The following is an 18,865-nucleotide window of genomic DNA, read 5'->3' on the forward strand; positions in this document are numbered from 1 at the left end:
CAATAGTCTTATACTCCTCACTGGCCAACCCATCATCCTCCACCTAATGCAGCTTGCAAGGACAACCACAAGTTTTCTGACTCCATCATGAGGTCAGAGTTTCCATGGAAACAGAGCTGATAATCAATAATGCAATGTAAGAGACCTTCCTCTCTTCTTTAGGAGTGGTCAAAGGGAAGGGACCATTTCCCATTTTTCTACAGAGGTGATGGTGTTTATGACTTGGTGACAGAGGCCTGATGTCAGAGTGTGTTGGGAGTTTGGAGCCAATATACGGTATTAGTCTCCCTGCCCACCTTCCTTTCCATATTTACTGTGAATGTTATTTGTCCCCACACAGTGCATTCAGGATTTATCTGGCATACTAAAAAGTGTGAAAAACATTTTTCACTTAGCCCTGTGGAGGGGCATGAAAGTCTCCTAAAATTCAATGTGACACCAATTAAGTAAAAAAAGTAAAATTTGATTTTGATTGATTAAGTTAATTAGCCTATAATGACAGGAAACATATAGTATAAGCGCGAACCAAGCTATCATATTGTAAACGTCGGATTTCCGGCTAATATAGAACGTCCTACATATCCCACATCACCCCGCGAATGCGGAAGTACGTCATCACGAGTGACCTTGTGGTCTACTTTGCTTGGCTCTGTAAAGTAGTGTGGAAGCATGGCCAATAAAGAGCCCATTGTAAGTGTTTTATTTCTCATTCCTTCTTCAGCCAATGGGTAGTTTACTGTAACGTGACCGTTAAGTTCTTTCCTTTTGTGTGTCATGTGACTTTAGCATTGTTCTTTATGCACGTGAGATCTGACGTTAGCTCACATATAGCTCGGGTTGGGTGTCATTTACGTTCGTGGTTAGCATAAATTTGACGCTACTTTTTAATGTTAGGGAATACTCCCCCCCATTATCCATACCATTATTTACGCTACACCTCTTAGTAGTGGTACACCTGTAGTGACGTCGTTACGGTCCGTAGCAGGTCCATGTCAGCTAAGGTGATTGTCATATAGATTATTTTCGTTCTTGCTTGTATCTATGTATGAAGATCTCGCTGAAGCTGTGAACCATCACAAGCTGATGCATGTTTTTGGTGCCTGTGTTTCAGGGTTTTCTGCAGCAGCTGCGGCAGATCGTGGGCAGGATGTCGTCTGGACCTCGGGGTTCTGGACTCGGTGTCAAACTACTGCTCGGTGCTGGAGCTCTAGCTTATGGAGTGAAAGAAGCTACATACACAGGTACACAGGTCCAAACTGGCCAACATTAAAGTCAAACATCTCTGCTCAGCTGGGAAGCAAGGCACTGTTCTTGTTTTTAGACTATTGCTATATTGGCAACATCTTTCTGAACAAAGACAACAAACAGGCAAATATCATTGAGAGAAAGTCTAAAAAAATCACTACACATTTTTAAAATCATATATGAACTTTATTACTGGTTAATGGAAGGTTTTTATACAGCATTGTTTTAATCAATTGGACAACTACAAGTTTGGATTCATCAAGAAACTAAAGAAATTTGTAAAACTGGAGCCACTCAAGGAATATAGCACCAAATTGTAGCTGTTTATCAAAATTCTGGTGTTTAGAAGACCAAACTTGATCTGCGGTGTCGTAGGCCCAGGGGACCCGGTACAGGGACCATAGTGGAGGATTGAGGCTCATATAGTAAAAGAGAGTTGGCGGTCAGAGGAAAGACAATGAGAAATACCTGGTTTCAGCTTCCTTCAATACTGTTCCATCTTATCATAATAGTAAAATCATGCTTATGATTTTTATTGTTGCTCTTTGTTATAATTATTTTAGTTTCAACCAAGCAATGAAGTGTAAACCCTTTTTCCAAAAGATTGAAAGAAAGTCATGAAGACATGGTGTGTTCATCTAACTCATTTTATCAGTTCCAAACTTCTTGATGTTCGTGTGTGTGTGTGTGTGTGTGTGTGTGTGTGTGTGTTTTAGTCGAAGGAGGGCAGAGAGCGATCATTTTCAACCGGATTGGGGGGATGCAGATGAACACGGTTCTTGCTGAAGGGCTGCACTTCAGGTATCGCTCTTGTGTTTGATCAAAGGTGGTTGACGTCCATATAAGAGAACACATAGGACTCAAATAAAAGAACTCTTGAACGCTGTCATTTTCTCACTGTTAAATAAAACAAGACAATACGCACTCCCCTGTCTAATTCTGTGGAACATTACTGTAACTTCTAAGACAGCCTGAGCTTCAGTTCTGTTCACTCTGTTTGCATTTTCTTATTAGAATCCCCTGGTTCCAGTATCCAATCATCTACGACATCAGAGCCAAACCCAGAAAGATCTCATCTCTCACTGGAAGCAAAGGTCTCTTTCTCTCTCATTCTCTCTTGCTTACTGTATAGAAATTAACAAAAGTTTTGTACTAAATTAAAACTGAACAATTCACCTCTGAGTGAGAATGTTTTTAAAAAATGTGTATTTTCAAATTTATTTAGTACAATATTTAATATTGAGCACCAGATATAGAAATCAAATAGATTTTTAATCTTGGCTGCTAATATCAGTGATGCACAGATGAATGGGCCAACGCAGGAGCAACAACTACTGGGTACGTGTTTCAGGCATCCATTTACACCTCAGAGCTAAGGGACACTCTTTAGGAAACATTCATTTTCATGTTTTGGCTAGAGAGGAATGATAGTTTGAAAGAGGAGTAAAAGAAGGCGACTTTGATGGATCATCTCTGCACAGACGAGGCTTAAACACCAGTGCTGCCCGCCCCAAAGTTTGACAGTCGTTCAAACCCAACAGAACACAATTAGCAGGAGTGTTTGCATGATTTGACCATTAACTAATAGCATTTAGTAAACCAACTCGGCATATAAATGTCAAGGGTTACGCATGTCCAGTTGACCTGTTTTAACCTTTAGAGAAAATGTGGCTCATAGTGATTCTTTATGTTATTATGGTAGTTTAATTCCTTCATGTCATCATTCTTTATATGAGTATAATCTGAACGTTATCTTGTAATCAGTAAAATAACCGAGAGAACTGTTGAACATTATTTTGATGGCAGATTTCTTGGAAAATCTGTATAGTTTCACTTCAGTTCATAGAAATATATTAGAATTGAGTTTCCTATTTTGTGATTTGATTGTAAGACAGCATGTTTGTTTTTTCCTTAATGGATTGAAACGTAATTTTCGAGGATATGTGACAATAAGCTAACCCTAAATGAGTTGTCAGGCATGTTGTAGAGGTGTCGTGGCGGTTTACTGTCCCCCAGGGAGCAGTGGTGAGCTACTTATTTGCCCTGAACATGTGGGGTTTTTGCCAGACCTGCAGATGGTGAACATTGCCCTGCGAGTTCTCTCGAGGCCTCTGGCGTCCAACCTGCCAACCCTCTACCAGCAGTTGGGTCTGGATTATGACGAGCGTGTGCTGCCATCCATTGTCAATGAAGTTCTGAAGAGTGTGGTGGCCAAATTCAATGCTTCCCAGCTCATCACACAGAGAGCTCAGGTGAGAACTCATCGGAGGAGGTGCCACAGGTGTATTGACAGGTCATGGAGCTATGGAGTCAGCAATACTTGTCGATAGAGACAATTCATTTCTGAGTGTCTATTTCTTGGTCCCTCTCTTCTGGAAATCTTCTGTCATCAATTGCCAACAAAATTCCAATTCAAAGTTTCCAACATGGCTTTAGAATTTTACAAGGTTCTTGGAAGTATAGTGTAGTAAGCCCCTTTATTCGAAGTATACATCATACAGTATATTGCCGAAGGTATTTGGCCACCTGCCTTGACTCACGTATGAACTTAAGTGCCATCCCATTCCTAACCCATAGGGCTCAATATGATGTCGGCCCACCTTTTGCAGCTATTACAGCTTCAACTCATCTGGGAAGGCTGTCCACAAGGTTGCGGACTGTGTTTATAGGAATTTTCGACCATTCATCCAAAAGCGCATTGGTGAGGTCGCACGCTGATGTTGGTCGAGAAGGCCTGGCTCTCAGTCTCCGCTCTAATTCATCCCAAAGGTGTTCTACCGGGTTCAGGTCAGGACTCTGTGCAGGCCAGTCAAGTTCATCCACACCAGACTCTGTCATCCATGTCTTTATCGACCTTGCTTTGTGCACTGGTGCACAGTCATGTTGGAAGAGGAAGGGGCCCGCTCCAAACTGTTCCCACAAGGTTGCGAGCATGGAGTTGTCCAAAATGTTGTGGTATCCTGGAGCATTCAAAGTTCCTTTCACTGGAACTAAGGGGCCAAGCCCAACTCCTGAAGAACAACCCCACACCATAATTCCTCCTCCACCAAATTTCACTCTCGGCACATTGCAGTCCGAAATGTACCGTTCTCCTGGCAACCTCCAAACCCAGACTCGTCCATCAGATTGCCAGATGGAAAAGCGTGATTCATCGCTCCAGAGAACGCGTCTCCACTGCTCTAGTCCAGTGGCGACGTGCTTTACACCACTGCATCCGACACTTTGCATTGGACTTGGTGATGTATGGCTTAGATGCAGCTGCTCGCCCATGGACACCCATTCCATGAAGCTCTCTGCGTACTGTACGTGGGCTCATTTGAAGGTCACATAAAGTTTGGAGCTCTGTAGCAACTGACTGTGCAGAAAGTCGGCGACCTCTTTGCACTATGCGCTTCAGCATCCGCTGACCCCTCTGTCAGTTTACCTGGCCCACCACTTCGTGGCTGAGTTGCTGTTGTTCCCAGACTTTTCCATTTTCTTATAATAAAGCCGACAGTTGACTTTGGAATATTTAGGAGCAAGGAAATTTCACGGCTGGATTTGTTGCACAGGTGTCATCCTATGACAGTTCCCAAATGTTTGTAGAAACAGTCTCCAGGCCTAAGTGCTTGGTTTTATACACCTGTGGCCGGGCCAAGTGATTAGGACACCTGATTCTGATCATTTGGATGGGTGGCCAAATACTTTTGGCAATATAGTGTATGTGACGTGTGTGGACTTGGAACAGGTCGTTATCCCACAATGTATTTCAGCTCAGCCAGTAGGTGCTGCAGCAATAGCAGAAAGTATGTAGGTTACAGCAGACGTTCACCTATTATAAATTCACTAGACAAGGCCTGTGCACTGTGAACTGAGGAAGGGCCAGAAGGAATAACTGCACTTGAAAAGGTGGCAACATGGAACGGTAACTTCCAAATGGGGAGGAGGGGGAGGGGACAAAAGACCCTAACCCATCAAGATGAGAGGGAATGTGTCTCTTCAGAATATTTCATTAAAATACATCTGGAATTTAATGGTTACATGTGTGATTTAATGGTTAAATGTGTGATCGGCAACTTATTTCTTTACTTTCCCACAACCTCCAACGTTGTGACCAAAAGGTCTCACTGCTGATCCGGAGAGAACTGTTTGAGCGAGCCAAAGACTTCAACATCATCCTGGATGATGTAGCAATCACGGAGCTCAGCTTCAGTCGAGAATACACAGCTGCTGTTGAGGCCAAACAAGTTGGTGAGCAGAAATGCCGGCATGAGTGTGACCAGCATTTGGAGCAAGGTGTCAACACGGTGGTGTTGCCATACAACCACTAATGTACCACATGTTTCCATGCAGCCCAGCAGGAGGCGCAACGAGCTCAGTTCTATGTAGAAAAAGCCAAACAGGACCAGAGGCAGAAGATTATTCAGGCTGAAGGAGAAGCTGAGGCTGCCAAGATGGTAAATTCATTTCTTTTTACTCTCCATGTGTCTGTCTTGTCTTTTTCGATCGTTCTGTTAGTTCTTTCTGCCTTTCCCTGTCTGCCCCACACCGTTCCTCTCTTGGAATGTGTTATTTTCATAGAGACAACCCATTTGCAGAAGTGCACCCACCAAAGATTCAGTCCAAATAAGTTTGCAGTTGGTGTCAAACAGGTTGATGTGAAACAGCCTGAATCCATGAGAGTCTTCAGCTGCCACGGGACAGATTCCTCTCCGATGCTCTTTCTTTCAACAAAACCAAATGTTCTCTCTCCTTTTCTGTCTTTATACAGCTGGGTGAGGCAGTGACAAAAAACCCGGGTTATTTGAAGCTCCGGAAGATCCGTGCAGCACAGAACATTGCTAAAACGGTAAGAACGTTAACTGGACAACTTATACAGCACCTCATTCTTGTTGTGACAACTTACCTGATGGTCATTGTGGTTGGTGTGGGCTCTTTGGCCTTTTTTAAATGATGGTCGGATCTCTTGTATGTCCTCATACAGAAAAGTGTAATTTTGTCTACATACATGCATGATACTGTTGTTTGGAATCCACACTGGGCTCTTTGTCAATGTACAAACTGGAGAGCAGAGGCTTTTACTCCTGAGATCATTAGATAGGGTTGGGGATCATTAGATAGGGTTGGGGATCATTCGATAGGGTTGGGGATCATTCTATAGGGTTGGGGATCATTCGATAGGGTTGGGGATCATTCTATAGGGTTGGGGATCATTCTATAGGGTTGGGGATCATTCGATAGGGTTGGGGATCATTCGATAGGGTTGGGGATCATTCTATAGGGTTGGGGATCATTCGATAGGGTTGGGGATCATTCTAGAGGGTTGGGGATCATTCTATAGGGTTGGGGATCATTTGATAGGGTTGGGGATCATTCTATAGGGTTAGGGATCATTCTATATGGTTGGGGATCATTCTATAGGGTTGGGGATCATTCGATAGGGTTGGGGATCATTCGATAGGGTTGGGGATCATTCGATAGGGTTGGGGATCATTCGATAGGGTTGGGGATCATTTGATAGGGTTGGGGATCATTCTATAGGGTTGGGGATCATTCGATAGGGTTGGGGATCATTTGATAGGGTTGGGGATCATTCTATAGGGTTGGGGATCATTCGATAGGGTTGGGGATCATTCGATAGGGTTAGGGATCATTTGATAGGGTTGGGGATCATTTGATAGGGTTGGGGATCATTCGATAGGGTTGGAGATCATTAGATAGCACACGATTTAATAGGGTTAGAAAATGCTGAAGATAAAATTGAAATTTTGTAAATGAATACAGTTAGTTAAATGTGAAGCAATAGTTCTATTTCTTCCTAAGAGCTTATTTTCTTGATGATCAACCATTTTTGGGCTGGTACTTGATGTTACAATCAAAATTGGATCAAGGCCGAACCTCCACGCAAGCAGCAGTGGCAGGAAAAACAGGACCAGGGTCCTTTGGGGACCGTCCTGCTGATAGATAACTGTGTAAAAGAGGAGAAATGGGATGGAGAGAAGGACAGAAAGAAGAAGATACGCACACCAAAGATAGATCAGCTAATCAGCGACGCATGACAATAGATAATGAGCAAGAGAGACAAAGACACCCAAATTCTGCTGTTAATGGTTCTGGAAGCAGCAGTAAACCAGAGCTGACCTTCTGGGATGATCTGCTGCTGTTAGTTTCTCCAGGGTTAGGGTTGAGGGAGCTGGGCCTGGTTGGTTGTTTTGCATAAGCAGAACCTCTCTTGCTGACTGGAAGTTTTTTCACATGGCTAAACTCCTCCAACATTTGCATTTTTGCCTAAATAAGTCCACATATTTGTTGGTTCGGGTCACTTTGACAGCTTTTCCTCTCTTGCACTTAATGAGATCACATTGGCGCTGGGTAGTGCCACCTGACTTGGTGTTCTGAAAGTCTTTGTTTGACCTCTAGGTGGCGCAGTCCCAGAACAAAGTGTACCTGAATGCTGACAGCCTGGTCCTGAATCTGCAAGACCGAGACAGCTTCAAGTGAGTGAGACACAGCTCTGCTGATCGTCAATTGAAATGATTGCATTCTTTTCACGAAAAAGGGAATATTGCAGATTTTTACACATTTCAAACTGTAATCTTATTTATAAAATGACCACTTGAAAAGTTAAGTGAAGATGCAAAATGTTTTCCAAGATACAGGCGCGTGAGTCTCTCGCCACTACTACGACTTCCTTCTCCGGAATCTCGTGATCTAGCGATACCTTCTCACGGGTTAGGGTTAGTTAGGGTTAGTTAGGGTTAGGGTTAGTTAGGGTTAGTTAGCAGTGCTCCAAAAAAAGGAGGATAGGAGCATCATGAAATAAAGGGCGGAAGAGTGGTGTTTAGATGAAATCACATGCAAGAGCAGGATTATTTTAAAACCTTGGTGTTTTTGTTATTGGTCAGTATTAATACTGCTCTGCTCTGTATTAGAGGAGCAATAACTGTTTTATTGCCTGATAATTGATCGTCATTTGGAGGCTATTGTGACATTAACAGAGTTTTTAAAGTTTGCGATGGACAAATGAGAAGATGTTATTTAATATGTGAGCCAGGCCACGTGCATTCACGTGAGTTTGACCAGTTCTGTGCATTTTTGTAGCAGATTTCATTGTCTTCAGTGTATTTCAAATTTAATTTCACTGTGCTCTCATGCTGACCCCTTAATATTCTTTTCTTTCTCTATGAAATATGCTAGAAATGCTAAAAAAAATCATAATGTAAAAATGGCACTGTTGAATTGTGTGATCTACTCAAGATAAAAGGATTTCAATAGTTACTCATAATTAACAATGCAATGTTTCTTTCTTTCAGTCTTTTAATGAAGTAACATTGGCTCATTATCCTGCTGAGAACCCACCAACCAGATGAGCAGTTTGATGTCCACGCTGTTAACATGGATTTGTCTTATTTTTGGCATCTTTTCCTTTTGTAACTTTGTAACTAGGCGTTCTCTGCTGCTTTGCTAATGGAATACGAAAAGGCTGAAATCCATGTCATAAAGAGAAACATGAAAGAAAATGAAAATGCCAGTTCTGTAAAACACTGAGTCTGTCTTCATTTGACCAGCTATTAAATATGTCAACAGTCATCTATGATGTTGTCTCATCTGGGGTTTTTTGGAAGTGGTAGGCTGCATGAACTCTTTGATTTCACCCAAAAGTGACAAAAAAACGAAGCAGAATTTGTTCCCAGCTGAGCCATCGGATTTCTGTGTGTCCGAGAAGGTCACCATATTCAGTCAATAGGACCTTGAATGTTCTCTGCTGTGAAGCTGTTTATGATGGGATTCATCACGTGCTCAAAGTCGTCTCTGCAAATGAGACATGCGCAGTAAAAAAGAACCCCTCTGCCTCCCATTCATCAGGAAAATTGAGTTTTCTTTCTTTTTCTGCCATTGTTTTGGAGTCGTCCTGTTTTTCGCCACGCCTGCGATCTTGCCTCCACCTTGTGTGTTCGATCTTTGCAAACGCTAAATTTCTGCCATTTATTGTCATTTCCAGATTACATGAAAGTGTATTTAAACAAGGCTAGCAAAAAAATAAAAATGCTGCTAAGTGCTGCTATTTTTAGAACAGGCCGACAGGCAACTCGTGCGGTCCTCAGCGGCAACCTGGTGCCTGCGGGCACCTTGTTGGTGACCCATGTTCGAGACAGACCACTTATATTTATTAGGTTAACATCTTAGTTCTGCTGCTATAGGCCGAGACTGCTGAGGTACAGGAACCTGATCACCTGACTGGCTTCCTCTCCTCACCTCCCCTATACAGGTATCGCCGATTTCATAGCCGTGCGCTGACCTACTGACCTCTGACCCACTCAATGCTTACACTGACGCTTGTTATAATTAATGTACTTGCATGGCCTATGTCTATTCTATCCTCTACTTGTCCTCCCCCTCCTCTCCTCTCTCTATACCCAGCCCCTTCAGCAGGACGGTCCCCCTACATGAGCCTGGTCCTGCTCAAGATTTCTTCCTGTTAAAGGGGAGATTATCTTTGCCACTATTGCTTGTTGGGGGTCAGGCCCTGGGATTCTGGAAAGGCTCTAGAAACGATTGACTGATTGATCTGACCAGGTAATCTTTGAGGTTTTGAATTATTTCTAAATGTGGCGATTATTCTAAGATCATTATTGGGTTCATTTGATGTCATTTTGGATTCAAAATTGTTGCTAATTTGTCTGACTGGTTAAACAGTGGATGGCCAGTAAGTGGTGACAAATGGGAGAGCAGTGGAGACCTGACTGGGTTGGATCTGGAGGAAGGTTTGAAAACGGTTCCGGAGAAAGGTGCTAGAGCACCCTCTGCTGGACAAGACCGAGAATAGCACCTTGGTGGCTCGTTTGAAATCCTCTGGCTGTGTGCATCTTCTGTGGAACCGTAATAGTTGGGATTTGATTAGACCTGCAAACGGTGTTTGGGTTGGTCGCTGTTTTGATGTAAAAGTGCACATAATACATGGGAAAAGATGTTGCGTGTGTATCTTTGAAAAATTATATATCTTTGAAAAAATAGAACTAAAAATTCCACAAAAATGGATTAATGTAATGGAAATTTGTAAATTTCCCCGTGTGGGACAATAAAGGACCTGAATCTGAATCTGAAATGAGGAGGCTTATCCTATTGACACCCGGTTATTTAATTAAAAAAGATCAAAAAGGAACAAAATTGCTGAGAAAAAAAAGCTGTAATAGCAACGTTTCGGTCCTTAAAAAGACCTTCTTCAGGCACGCTTGGTTCCAAAAGACAGCAAAGTTGTACAGTTAACGAGTGTCAGCGCTTAATTGCTTCTGGCCTCTATCCCGAATGATGGGTTGGGGTTTAGGTTTAGGGTTAGGGCTAAAATTAGGTTAGGATAAAAGTTAAATCATGGATAGAAGTTAAAATGAAAACAGAGAGAGTGGGAGAGAAAAAAGGAAGAATGATATATATTTTTTGTTTAAATTTAGCAAGGCCATTTGCACGTGTAGTAGCTAATTTATAAATGCAGCCTCTCTCCACTCTCCTTCTCTAAGCCGTGGGCCAGTGTGGACTGTACTCTAAGACCAAGGCTTGCAATGCATCCCAGCCAGGGGAGATGACGTGCTGGACAACATGCTGGTCAGTGTTTTTTTGTTTCATGATATTAGGGTTTAGGGTTAGGGGTTAGGGTTGGGTTAGGGTTCAGGGTTTGGGATAAAACTTTTTTGCACTGGCCTACTGATCAGGATAGCAGGGTTAGGGTTAGAGGGTTAGAGGGTTAGGGTTAGAGGGTTAGAGGTTTAGGGTTAGGGTTAAGGTTAGGGGTTAGGGTTAGAGGGTTAGGGTCAGGGTTAGGGTTAGAGGGTCAGGGTTAGGGGTTAGGGTTTAGGGTTAGGTTAGGTTAAAGAGCTTGGCTTTCCCCTGGGGCAAAGCCCCTGGGAAAGCAATGAACTGTCCATCCAAGGGGGTCCCAGGCAGAGACTCCCACCATCAAAGTTAATATTCACCACCCTAAGGTGGCGGGGTTTCCAAAAATTAGGCTCTCTGGCCTTAGCTGTGATCAGCTGAGCAACGTTTCGGCCTTTGTTGGCCTTCCTCAGGCAAGCTGATCAAAAATTATTACGTTGGCCTTTGGGCCTTAACATAAGATTGTCCCCTGCTTTGTCCCTTTTCCCACCTCCTAATTATAATCTTTTAGTTTCTTTTCTTTGTCCCCTTCTTCAATTGATTTCCCCTCTTTGTTGTTGTCCCTTCAGTGACCAATTTCCATTTGAGTTGCTCCACCTCTCCTTCCCCTTTTATACTCCCCTCCTTTTTGCTTTTAATGTTTTTTACTTTCAATTTAAGTGTCCCTTCCCTTCCTTTTTATCTCACCTTTTGTATTTCTTTCCCCTCCATTTCTTATCGAATTTGTGTTTTCCTTTTTATAACCTCTCCCCTGCTTTTTCCTTTTTAAGTTATTTATATATTGGAATTCTTATTTTAACTCTCAATTTCCTTTTCCTTCTTTTCGACTTCCTTCCCTTCTTCCCCTCTGCTTCTTCACTCCATCTTATCCTTGATTCTCCTCTTTCCTTAACCCTATTTCTCCCTCTCCTCTCTTTTGCCTGCCAATACCTTTGCCTTCCCCTTAGCCTCGTTAGGCCATGTGGCACTGCGCTTGTCCTGTATTTCTCTCCCTTTACTCATTTGGGCTCTCCCTTATGTGGGCTTAGTTAAATGGGGCTTAGTTTGAGTTGGGTTTGATTGACAGGTACAAGGCAGCGGGCACTAGATTGGGTTTAGGTATGGGGACATCGGTTTGGTTTAGAATAATAGGGTTAGGGAAGGGTGCTGGGGTTGGGGTTAGGGTTGGGAATGGAGATTGGGTTGGGGTTAGAGTTGAGATTAAAATCTGTGCTCAGTGTAAGAATGATTTAGGGGGGTGTCAGGAAAAAGTTGTCTGCACCAGTTATCAAATATGAGTTTTGCTGTATTTGCGGTCCAATTGATGTTGTCTTCTTCTGTAATGAAGAGGTCGTGTGGGATTTCCGGCAGTGTTTCGTAGTGCGTTGTCATGGTTTTGTTGATAAGTTCCAAATTGTCCGGTTGTGAACTCAAAGGGCAGAACAGCCCACAGGGATAAGTATATTAAAAGTAACAATACTGCATTACTGTCTCATCTGCTTCAGCCACTGTTCCTTGGTGAGAGCCTCAGTCTTTGGACAGTATATTTTTCCTTTGTACTGAAGAGGGTGGCTGATGGTCCACTGGAGGCAACTGCAGGATCAATTCGCCCTAACCTAGGTTTTGCCTGTCCAGCTGTATTTGCTGGCATATGGTATGTGTGCAGCTGGTAACTGGGGGCTGCTGTTGGTACTGTGGCAGAGAGATGGGTTTTGTTTTTGCAAAGGGCAATGGGTCAGCTGCCACTGGCCGTTGCACACCTTGCAAAAGAACAGACACCTCCTGACCCTTCAACCGTTGGTTACTCCACTGCATGAGGGTGGTCTGGTTCACTACACGTTGAAGGGTCGTCTGCTGCATTAGTGTCCCATTGCACAGAACCAGCTGCCGGATCTTTTTGTAGTCCTGTAAAATTAGAGGCCATCGAGATACGCTGTGTTGTCCTCTTTTTTTGGGGCTCGTGTGAATGTTGCACAGCCTCACGAAGATGGTCTCAATCAGGCGACAGCAGTTTGGCCACTGAGCTGGTGAAGCACTTGAGCCAAGAACACACCGTTTTGTGCTTTCTACCCCAGGAGTGAGCACAGCCTTCTTTTTAGGAGACCTGAAGCGTCCAGTTAGCAACCGGTCCTGATGTCTTGCAGCATACACAATCCTGTCTTTGTCAAATTTGTCAAGACTCTGCCACAAACCCAGAATGGTGCTAACTTGTTGATTGTTCAGGGTCAATCCCGTCTGCTCTCGTAGCTCCACCAAGTATTCAGCCAGTTCATCTACACGGTCCATTCCAGGAATGCTGCGGTTGTCTCCAGCCTGGAAAATAAAAACTGATATTTAGCTTCTGTGGCATCACAATTTCCTTGTCACTACTTAAATTCTTGCAGACAGACAGATGTCAGGGACCTGACGAGAACCCAAATGTGACACCGGAGTTCGACGGAACACAGCTTTATTATCAGGAATAGACAGCAGACAGGATTCACCGGGGAGCAGGCAGGATAGAATAGTTGGGGACGGTGGAAGGTGATCTATAGATCGACTGAGAATTTATTTATTTATCACTTACATCCTGTTGTGAAGAGGACATGGAAGAAGGAAGCTGGGGCTGAAGCAAAACTGTAGATGACTGAAGAGGAGGCACGGCTGAAGGTGGAGGAGGCACAGCTGGAGGTGGAGGAGGCACGGTGAAGGTGGAGGAGGCACAGCTGGAGGTGGAGGAGGCCATGCTGAAGGTGGAGGAGGCACAGCTGAAGGTGGACGAGGCACGGCTGAAGGTGGACGAGGCACGGCTGAAGGTGGACGAGGCACGGCTGAAGGTGGAGGAGGCACAGCTGAAGGTGGACGAGGCACGGCTGAAGGTGGACGAGGCACAGCTGAAGGTGGACGAGGCACAGCTGAAGGTGGAGGAGGCACACCTGAAGGTAGAGGAGGCACGGCTGAAGGTGGAGGAGGCACGGCTGAAGGTGGAGGAGGCACGGCTGAAGGTGGAGGAGGCCATGCTGAAGGTGGAGGAGGCACAGCTGGAGGTTTTTTTGGTAGACATTTTCTGTCATGTTATAACATAACATAACTCAGCTGCAGAGGGCACTTTTCTATCTGTAACAACAAAAAAATCGTACTCTTGTTTCACATAACATAATAGCTGACTAATAAATGTGTAAACACCCTACTGAATGTAACAGTTCACCGTGTTAAGTTCTTCCGAGGGATTTTTATCCTGCTAATAGTTATAAATCTAGATAGATCATATCCTTTCTGTCTATACCTGAGGGAAAAATGTAGTCTGCTATCTGAAATGATTAATGTAAGTCGTTTTTGGTTGGTCGTTTCACCTGAGTGTAAAGGTCATGCCATTTCTTTTGTCTGGGAGCAATGTCATAACATAACATAATGTTATAACAAGTAATCAGAAACGACGCACTCCAGCGTACAACTGCCAAAGAAAACAAGCAATTTCATCGGCAGAAAAAAATACAACCAGCTAAAGCTCCGGCAGCAACTGCAAACTTTATTGCAAAACTCCCGAACTAAAATATGTTCAAGTTACATTAGCGTTACACCACCTGACAGGACTTGGACATATTGCATTAAGCATTTACGGTAATATTTTTTGTGAAATGAAAAAAAAACGTAACGAATAAGAGACCTCAATTTGCGCACGTACCTTGTCAAAATCCATGGAGATGTCCGGAATAAACAGCGGGCAGATATTTCAATTCTAAATAAACTCTAGGATCGATTGGCTTTTCCAAAGATTGAGACCACAGTTTAATTTAAGGCGGGGAACACGTCGAAAGATTGAATCGCGCAGATGATTGGCTGTTGAAAGATTGAATCGCGTGGATGATTGGCTGTTGAAAGATTGAATCGCGTGGATGATTGGCTGTTGAAAGATTGAATCGCGTGGATGATTGGCTGTTGAAAGATTGAATCGGCGACGCGACTGGCTGGGCTTATACAGCTTTTCGCTCGTCGGGTAGGTTCTCTGGCCTCGGCGCTGTGGTCCAATCCCTCCCATCTGAGGGTTCTGGAGCTGAGTGGGAACCAGCTGCAGGATCCAGCAGTGAAGCTGCTCTGTGGTTTTCTCCAGGATCCTCTCTGTGAGCTGGAGACTCTCAGGTCAGTCAGAGATGATCCAGTACTTTCCCAGGTGTAACTAGTTAGACAATAAATGTTTCCATGTTTGATCTTTGTTATAAACGTAGTGTTACAGTTCTCAGAAAAAAGACCACACAGGACAGATTTGCAGTATTAATTGGTTGTGGAAATCTGTCCCATGTGAGGATGGTCATCAATGACTAGAAAGGAAGTATCAGTTGTAGATTTGTCTTGTTTTATTTTAGGCTGGCCACAAAACCGCCCAAACATTCAGACCAATCAAAAATGGTTCTTCCTGTCTTTTAAAGATCAGAAGGAAAACTAGAAAACCCAAAAAGAAAGCTGCTGCAGTGTGCCATGCCCCTTCTCTACTGAGAAAAGCCATCCCAAAAAAGAGAAAAGCCCAAGTATGAAGTGAGCACCCTGTTAAACCTTGGTACCGAAAGCCTGCAGTCATTCTCATCTTAGGTGGCTTCATTCCAGCCAGAAGCCCAAACCTGCCTCCCTCTTAAAGGGGCAGCAGGTCAGTCCAACCACAGAAACCTTCATGAAGATCTGAAGCTTTCAGCATCCACAATTGTTGCACCTCACTTCCATTGGAGTCCAAATCAGAAGTCAACAAGTTGATTCTACACCGATTCTACACAATGCAACCATTTTAAAAAGGTTTCCATCCATAAGTTTTCACACATTTTTAGATAAATCAGTTTGTTCATCGCCTCCTTCTTTTGTAATGGTCATTAAAGAAAATGACCTTATTGGAGTTTTTCTCCTCACAAATATGACTTTCTATGAACGTTGCAATAAATGCAGCTTGCAATCTAAGACAATATGGAAGTATGTGTATATAATAGTAGTGGAAGTAGCTCATAAAATAATACATTTGCTCTTCTCATCGAATCTTTCTATGTTATTAAAGAAAACCCTGCTCTTAGTCAACAACATCTAAGACATCAACCAAAAATCCTAATTTTCTACAATCTAATATAAAACAGTAGAGAAGACTCTTTCTGCAGAGACACTGGTGGCAGGAATGCAGAAGTATCACCTGCTCAACTTGGAAGGTGGAGCAGAAACCACCAGCTGAGAAGGTCCTCAGCGAGAGGAAGTGGTGGAGAACCATGAAACTTGCTAAGCTCCACCTCAGCTCCAGAGACGGGCTGAGCTGGAGCTGTGGCACCAGGTATCGCCCAGAAGAGCCTCCAACAAACAAGCTCTTCTCTTGGGAGGAGAGGGCTTTGAATCTCAGCTCAGTGTGCTGGCTCTAGTAGGTGGCAGCTGCAGCTTTTCCTGAGCTCCTTGTTGATGCCCTGAGGGGAATTGATGCTCCTGCAATGTTTTCTGGCAGCACTGAGCTTGCAGTGGGGCAATCAAACACACTGTGGGGTGGCTCTCTTTCCTTCTCTCATCTGGAGAACAAGTGACACCAGCTCCAATCATTGTTGGAGAAATGTGCAGTCAGGGGAACGATGCGTCCAGACTATAGCCACCCTTCCAGCATCCAGCAGTGTCTAAAACCTTTGATTTGGTTTCACCAGAGAGTGTAGGGATTGCAGGGTCGCTGCAGCATCGCCCACAAGCTGTCAGGAGTGGGTCGCTTTGTCCCAACTCCTGACAAGAGTTGAGTGCTATTGAGAAATGTGGTCTCACAAACTTGGAAGGTATTTTGACCTACACACACTTTACATACGCTGGAGATCTTGTCCAACCGCCCTGAAAGAACCCAAAATAGGAACATACGGCAGATAAGCCGGTGCAGGACCAGAGGTTTGTTGCTTGTAAGCTGTGTTTTGCTCTGGTACATGTTGATTTTTATTTATCTTCTCTCAAAATAATTGTTATTTTAGCCTATTGGGCTGCAGTTTATCAGAGACCAGCTGTGATTCTGTGGCCTCAGCTCTGAAGTCCAACCTCTCCCATCTGAGGGTTCTGGACCTGAGCGACAACAAGTTGCAGGATTCAGGAGTGAAGCAGCTCTGTTCTGGACTGGAGAGTCCAAACTGTAAACTGGAGAGGCTCAGGTCAGTCTTCATTTTTCTACCTATATACCAGCTGCTAAGATGGTGAAGTGAGGCTGTTCTCAACACTGCTGTGATGCACCACATTAAAAAAATTCCTTGTAATATTGTGAATTCAGGTCTGACCCAACTAAGAACTAACGTAGGTTTAGTACTGACGTAGATAACATGCAGACCTGCACCGTATAACCTCATCCTGCATTTTTCAGATTAGAATACTGCAGGTTATCAGAGATCAGCTGTGGCTCTCTGGCCTCGGTGCTGAGGTCCAATCCCTCCCATCTCAGAGAACTGACCTGGGTGGGAACCAGCTGCAGGATTCAGGAGTGAAGCTGCTCTGTGGTTTTCTCCAGGATCCAAACTGCCGACTGGAAACTCTGAGGTAAACACCATTCTCAAAAATGTCCATTATTCCATCCGAGGGTCCTCACACTTTCTGAGTGTGTGTGTTGTGCCCAGTTCCTTCAGGAGGGAGGGCCACACGGGGACCACTTATTCATGATAAATTGATTTAAGGACAATGAAAAAGCCGACAGATGGTAACCAAAATTAGACAAAACTAGGTGAGGGTGCCTGGTAGACACCAGCCAACGAGAGGGAGATGGTGAGGGAGACAGGAAGTCATCTAAGACAGGTTGTGCCTTTAAAGATGAGCCACAGGTGAGATGGATCTCCATGATGAGATGGGAGGGAAAGAGGTGGAGAACCTGGGAAGAGTGAGGGCCAGAACAATATATATTCTCCTTTGGAACAGTGCAAACCTGAGAGGTTGGAATTGTGGTCATTACATATTACTATCATTTTTTAAGCTGTAACTAAATTAAATATTTACAGATCTTGCCTTTGATTAACCTTTCAGATTAATACTGGTTTCACTTATAACCTTATAAAAGTTTCCCTTTTTCATTTAGATTAAGGAACTGCAGCTTATCAGAGATCAGCTGTGACTCTCTGGCCTCGGCGCTGAGGTCCAATCCCTCCCATCTCAGAGAACTGGACCTCAGCCTCAACAATCTGCAGGATTCAGGAGTGAAGCTGCTGTCTGATCTCGTAGAGAATCCACACTATGGGCTGGAGACATTGAGTCAGTAGCTGGTTGTAGCCAGTCAACTCCCGCTCATCTGCTGCATCACTCACTGACCACTGGTGAAGAGCATCTGTGGAAACATCTGCCGTCTACTCCCTCCATAGATGAAAAATTCAGTTTTTAAAAAGCGCTGGTGGACTTTCAGGAGATCAGTCGATGGTCGACAAAGCAGAAGCAGCTTCGCCTTGAAGTTAAATTAGTTCCTGGTATCACACAATGCATCTTTATAAAGTTCTAAATGGCTCCTCGGCCACTCTTAGAAGCATGAAAACATTCTCTTAATTGTCTCTTCAAATGTCTGTATTATATATACGTTACTATTTTACATCATGCCTTCAGAATCTTTAGGGTTTAGTATTTACTGTCTCTGTGACATGGAGCATTGGAATATTTCAGCTGCAGCCAGCAAAAACCCATCAGAATGACGGCTATCGGTGGGAACCGCAGGTCATTTGACTTTAGTCAGTCTGTTCAATGTTATAGGATTTATTGCAATCTAATAAAAACTATGAATAAATGTGGGAAATAGGAAATAAAAAGAAGCAAAATGACCAAATAAATCTCCCATGAATACAGTAAATTTAAAGATGAGAACCTGCTGCACTGTGCCGTGCCCCTTCTCTATTGAGAAAAGCCCAAGTGTTGTCCTTCAGTCACCTCAGACATTCAGCCAGCTTTTAATACCTTTGTTCAAGCCCAGAACGCCCTGGATTATTCCCACTGAAGATGGAAAAGCAGGTGGAAACATGAGTTATTGTTAACTGTACTGGTGTATGACTAGAGCGCATTACTGGACCACTATAAACTTGTT

At 43.7% G+C, this 18,865-nt stretch overlaps 2 protein-coding genes and 1 long non-coding RNA gene across 4 annotated transcripts; 2 read left to right on the plus strand and 1 right to left on the minus strand.

The window, feature by feature from the left end:
- The first annotated feature begins 541 nt into the window (after nucleotides 1-541).
- On the plus strand, nucleotides 542-8,818 carry LOC130538949 (prohibitin-2-like). 2 transcript variants are annotated; one of them, XM_057056999.1, is made up of 10 exons: nucleotides 542-690; nucleotides 1,112-1,241; nucleotides 1,962-2,046; nucleotides 2,260-2,339; nucleotides 3,313-3,497; nucleotides 5,346-5,475; nucleotides 5,578-5,681; nucleotides 5,996-6,073; nucleotides 7,645-7,721; nucleotides 8,538-8,818. In XM_057056999.1, the coding sequence occupies exons 1-10, from the start codon at nucleotides 670-672 to the stop codon at nucleotides 8,551-8,553; spliced, it is 906 nt and encodes a 301-aa protein (XP_056912979.1). In that variant the 5' UTR covers nucleotides 542-669; the 3' UTR covers nucleotides 8,554-8,818. The 2 variants fall into 2 exon arrangements, with proteins under 2 accessions (XP_056912979.1, XP_056912980.1); XM_057057000.1 differs by lacking the exon at nucleotides 542-690 and adding an exon at nucleotides 855-1,001.
- A 3,465-nt stretch (nucleotides 8,819-12,283) lies between these two features.
- LOC130538958 (uncharacterized) lies at nucleotides 12,284-13,565 on the minus strand. The gene is made up of 2 exons (XM_057057017.1): nucleotides 13,418-13,565; nucleotides 12,284-13,164 (listed from the first exon to the last, which is right to left on the minus strand). Exons 1-2 carry the CDS (start codon nucleotides 13,436-13,438, stop codon nucleotides 12,463-12,465), a joined length of 723 nt encoding a protein of 240 aa, XP_056912997.1. The 5' UTR covers nucleotides 13,439-13,565; the 3' UTR covers nucleotides 12,284-12,462.
- Nucleotides 13,566-14,269: 704 nt separating this feature from the next.
- Nucleotides 14,270-18,797, plus strand: LOC130538959 (uncharacterized). The gene is made up of 4 exons (XR_008954008.1): nucleotides 14,270-14,970; nucleotides 16,797-16,970; nucleotides 17,177-17,349; nucleotides 17,879-18,797. It is a non-coding gene; the product is annotated as an uncharacterized LOC130538959 (long non-coding RNA).
- Nucleotides 18,798-18,865: the final 68 nt, after the last annotated feature.

Source organism: Takifugu flavidus, chromosome 15, assembly GCF_003711565.1.
Source record: "Takifugu flavidus isolate HTHZ2018 chromosome 15, ASM371156v2, whole genome shotgun sequence".
NCBI lineage: Eukaryota > Metazoa > Chordata > Actinopteri > Tetraodontiformes > Tetraodontidae > Takifugu > Takifugu flavidus.